The 5,000-nt window shown below is 39.8% G+C and overlaps 1 protein-coding gene across 4 annotated transcripts in view; it reads left to right on the forward strand.

Moving 5' to 3' along the window:
• The first annotated feature begins 1,351 nt into the window (after nucleotides 1-1,351).
• Nucleotides 1,352-5,000, forward strand: part of sppl2a (signal peptide peptidase like 2A) — a 24,416-nt gene continuing 20,767 nt past the window's right edge. For 2 of the 4 annotated variants that reach the window (XM_084409262.1, XM_084409264.1), the window contains exons 1-3: nucleotides 1,366-1,597; nucleotides 3,613-3,723; nucleotides 4,935-5,000. The exon at nucleotides 4,935-5,000 is cut by the window's right edge and continues 117 nt beyond it. In XM_084409262.1, coding sequence (XP_084265388.1) covers nucleotides 1,538-1,597; nucleotides 3,613-3,723; nucleotides 4,935-5,000 — 237 coding nt within the window. In that variant the 5' untranslated portion in view covers nucleotides 1,366-1,537. Of the gene's footprint in view, nucleotides 1,598-3,612; nucleotides 3,724-4,934 lie in introns of all 4 variants that reach the window. The other 2 variants (XM_084409263.1, XM_084409261.1) reach the window with 2 other exon arrangements.

Genomic DNA, 5,000 nt, shown 5'->3' on the forward strand with positions numbered 1-5,000 from the left:
TATAATCGTCATTTAATAAACACTTTTGTTTTCACAGTTTACGTAATCCTTCTGTCATCTCCTCATCGTCTCTCTTCATTCATTACTGAGTGTTTTATGATGTGTAAAACAGCGCCCCTATAAAAGTGACATGGTGAATGAGCGTTGAAAACATGGTACTGCACCCTGTGTCTGTGAGGAGGCCAGGCTGAGTTGGCATCCCTTGATAGAAAAAAAAAAGAATGATTAACCAATCAGGTGACGCTATTGTCATGACACTGCTCCCCTGTGATTGGTCAGGACAGTGTCAAGGGAAGCCATGAACTTGTTGGCATCAGGCCAATCACATCACGTTATCATCGTCAATGAATGAATGAATGAAATAGCGGAAGATTTGTGGTTTTGTGCCCATCTTTTTAATTCCTTTATTTATTGACCATACACTCAAAACAAAACAAAGACACATTTAAATGTAAGCCTTAACAAACAACCTTTTCACACGTAAGTTTTTCAAGGCGACCGTTATTGATCGTAGTATCACTTTATGGTTCCCATGGAGACGCGTCTTTCATTGCTTGTCACACCGCAGGCACAATAGCGCTGAATGATCAGCTTTTATTTCCTTTTTTTATTCAAAATTTCACAAATTTATTAGCTATAGCAGGATATATCTGATATTCCGATTGTCAAATATGTGCAAGAGGATGTGTTTTGTTGTTCAAACACCTTTATAACAATCGCGTTAGTTGAGCTGTATGCGCAACATATTTTAGGTATCTACGTGCTCAAAGTGTTGGATTGTAACAAGCATAAGTCCCGGTAAGATGATGCTGGGCGCTCTAATAGTTCATCCAAATAGCAACATATAAATGGTAACGTATGATTTTCTGCCCCAATCCCTTAAAACACACAGCTTAGAGGTTATGTCTTAATTGGCTTCCTCAGAAATTTTCCCCACGCCACGCCACTGAGTGTCGCATCAGTTATAATAAATCAGATCATCAGTTAATAAAGGAGAATCCACACAAACACTTGAGGAATGAGAACTGATCTTATCTTTAGTGCTTTCAGCTCTCGGTTATTAATATGAATAATAAACATATATATTTTTACTTTTTAGCATAACACGTTTCGTTCTTATATGTTTTTAAGTTTTCATTATTATTATTATTAGCAGTATTATTTAGCTTGTTTTTTTTATTCCTTTTTAAGATTAACAGACCGAACTCAACTTCAGCTCAGAATGATTCAGTGTATCAGTCTGAGAGGAAAGACTTTGAGAACAAAATGTATTAAGTACGTATAATAAAAATAGAGGACACTACAAAAAGTTCGCTTTTATTTCTATTTTTGATTGGTTGACGGTTAGCGTGACGCGTCACAGTCACGTGATCGAGCGACCGAACGCGGAAGAGGAAGTGAAAGTATCTCACAGTCGCTGTAAACATGACAGAAGCTAAACTTAGATAGTGAGTTTGCGATTTAAAAGCGATTTTCAGTAAACATACGAGTGCAGAAACTCCTCTGAACTCGCTTTCTGTCGAGCTTTGAAGTGGATATGACAGCAATGGCAGTGAAAGAGTCGATATTTCTCCTGCTGGTGTTGTTTTGCTCTCAGGTAAGCGGAGGAAATGAGTCTGAAAGCCTGAAGCGCCATTAATCAGTGAATCAACGCGTGTTTGTGTGAATCAACGAGTGTTTGTGTGAATCAACGCGTGTTTGTGTGAATCAACGCGTGTTTGTGTGAATCGGCGAGTGTTTGAGTGAATCAACGCGTGTTTGTGTGAATCGGCGAGTGTTTGTGTGAATCGGCGAGTGTTTGTGTGAATCGGCGAGTGTTTGTGTGAATCAACGAGTGTTTGAGTGAATCAGCGAGTGTTTGTGTGAATCAACGAGTGTTTGTGTGAATCAACGCGTGTTTGTGTGAATCAACGCGTGTTTGTGTGAATCAAGGAGTGTTTAAGTGAATCAACGCGTGTTTGTGTGAATCAACGAGTGTCTGAGTGAATCAGCGAGTGTTTGAGTGAATCGGCGAGTGTTTGTGTGAATCAACGTGTGTTTGTGTGAATCAACGCGTGTTAGTGTGAATCAACGCGTGTTTGTGTGAATCGGCGAGTGTTTGTGTGAATCGGCGAGTGTTTGTGTGAATTACAGTGAGTGTTTGAGTGAATCAACAAGTGTTTGTGTGAATCAACGAGTGTTTGTGTGAATCAACGAGTGTTTGTGTGAATCAACGCGTGTTTGTGTGAATCAACGCGTGTTTGTGTGAATCGGCGAGTGTTTGTGTGAATCAACGCGTGTTTGTGTGAATCGGCGAGTGTTTGTGTGAATCGGCGAGTGTTTGTGTGAATCGGCGAGTGTTTGTGTGAATCGGCGAGTGTTTGTGTGAATTACAGTGAGTGTTTGAGTGAATCAACAAGCGTTTGAGTGAATCAGCGAGTGTTTGTGTGAATCGGCGAGTGTTTGAGTGAATCGGCGAGTGTTTGAGTGAATCGGCGAGTGTTTGCGTGAATCGGCGAGTGTTTGCGTGAATCGGCGAGTGTTTGAGTGAATTACAGTGAGTGTTCGAGTGAATCAACGAGTGTTTGCGTGAATCGGCGAGTGTTTGAGTGAATTACAGTGAGTGTTTGAGTGAATCAACAAGAGTTTGTGTGAATCGGGAAGTGTTTGCGTGAATCGGCGAGTGTTTGATTGAATCGGCGAGTGTTTGAGTGAATCGGCGAGTGTTTGTTTGAATCGGTGAGTGTTTGTTTGAATCGGCGAGTGTTTGAGTGAATCGGCGAGTGTTTGATTGAATCGGCGAGTGTTTGAGTGAATTACAGTGGGTGTTTGTGTGAATCGGGAAGTGTTTGCGTGAATCGGGAAGTGTTTGCGTGAATCGGCGAGTGTTTGCGTGAATCGGCGAGTGTTTGCGTGAATCGGCGAGTGTTTGCCTGAATCACCGAGTGTTTAAGTGAATCGGGGAGTGTTTAAGTGAATCGGGGAGTGTTTGACTGAATCGGCAAGTGTTTGAGTGAATCAGTGAGTGTTTGTGTGAATCGACGAGTGTTTGACTGAATCGGTGAGTGTTTTTACGTGAATCGGCGAGTGTTTGACTGAATCGGTGAGTGTTTGACTGAATCGGCGAGTGTTTGACTGAATCGGCGAGTGTTTAAGTGAATCGGCGAGTGTTTGATTGAATCAGCGAGTGTTTGTGTGAATTACAGTGAGTGTTTGAGTGAATCAACGAGAGTTTGTGTGAATCGGGGAGCGTTTGATTGAATCAGCGAGTGTTTGTGTGAATTACAGTGAGTGTTTGAGTGAATCAACGAGAGTTTGCGTGAATCGGGGAGTGTTTGAGTGAATCGGCGAGTGTTTGAGTGAATCAGCGAGTGTTTGACTGAATCGGCGAGTGTTTAAGTGAATCGCGAGTATTTAAGTGAATCGGCGAGTGTTTGACTGAATCGGCGAGTGTTTGACTGAATCAGCGAGTGTTTGACTGAATCGGCGAGTGTTTGACTGAATCGGCGAGTGTTTGACTGAATCGGCGAGTGTTTGACTGAATCGGCGAGTGTTTGACTGAATCGGCGAGTGTTTAAGTGAATCAGCGAGTGTTTAAGTGAATCAGCGAGTGTTTGTGTGTTTCTCTCACAGATCGCCAGTCAGGAGGCAATTCTGCGTGCGTCTAATGGATCTGCATTCAGAGAATACTGTCTGGTGTTCAACTCGTCCTGGAGCAACATCTCCGACAGCCTGAGAGCAGCGGTGAGAGAGTCAGGCCGGGAAAGATTCATTCCTAAATTCTGTTTAGAATTTTTCGGAACTACGTTTTAATGGTTACATTTTAGCAATCAAAAAGATTATTAATTTGAAATCATGAGTTTTCTTTTTCAATAACAGGGCCTTATGTGTAGGGTTGAGAATCGAAAATCGATTCCAATTCTGGAAATTAATACTTCCAGGTCAGGAATCAGATACTTGCTTTAAAAGTAACATTTCGATTCCTCTTATCGATTACTTTGTGAGCGTTTCAATATGACTTTAAACCATTCAAGTGTGAGAGACTCTGTTTTCTGTTCTCATGTGTATCAGTATATTGGATCCGTGCAGCTCTTAAAGTGACAGCAGCCTAATATTCCTGCTCTATAATAACACTTATCAAACAACAAAAGAAAATTTGTTTGTTCTTGACTGAATAACTTTTGTAACTATATTTGTAATGTATATTTTATTTAAAAACTGCAGTGTTATTTTAAATTTGATTACAGTTTCTGTACACTGAAAATAATGATTCATTGACTAGTTGAATTTACTAAAAGAAATTATGTTAATTGGATCCACATAATTGATTTTAGCTACATTTAAACAAATGCATTACGTTGAACTAAGTTCAACTTGATGCATTTGTTTAAATGTAGCTAAAATCAATTATGTGGAACCACTTAACATTATTTTTTTTAGTAAATTCAACTAAGTCAATAAATCATTTTTTTCAGTGTACCTGAATACCTAAAAATCTTAAAACACTGTTTATTTCAATCGTATCTTTTCTCAGTTGTGTCTATTTGTTGTGATTGCTCATTTTTTATTTGTTCTTTTTTAATTACTGAGTGTTTACTTGTCTTTAATAATGCTTGAAATTTATATCAGTTAGGCTTGTTGTTTTTCTGTGGTATTTTTAAACCACAAGCTAAGTGTTCTTTAGCCTGGTGATTTTTGTTCATGATTTTCAGCTACAATTAAATGTTTTGCAATGAGACTAAATGTGAATGATATCTAAGTTTTATTTTCCTTATTGGAATCGAAATTAGGAAACAATAAGAATTGGGATCAATAAACAGAATCGAAATAGGAATCGGAATTGTTCAAATTCAAACGATACCCAGTCCTACTTATGTGAGTACTACAAATCTGTCAGTTGACCTGCTCAACTCTGTGTGTGTGTGTGTGTGTGTGTGTGTGTGGTGTGTGTGTAGGTGGGGTATCCCCTGGTGAACCTGACATCCACTCAGCTGTGTTCTGCGGGCCAAGTGATCCCGGGC

This window comes from Rutilus rutilus (assembly GCF_951802725.1).
Source record: "Rutilus rutilus genome assembly, chromosome: 5".
In the NCBI taxonomy this organism is placed as follows: domain Eukaryota; kingdom Metazoa; phylum Chordata; class Actinopteri; order Cypriniformes; family Leuciscidae; genus Rutilus; species Rutilus rutilus.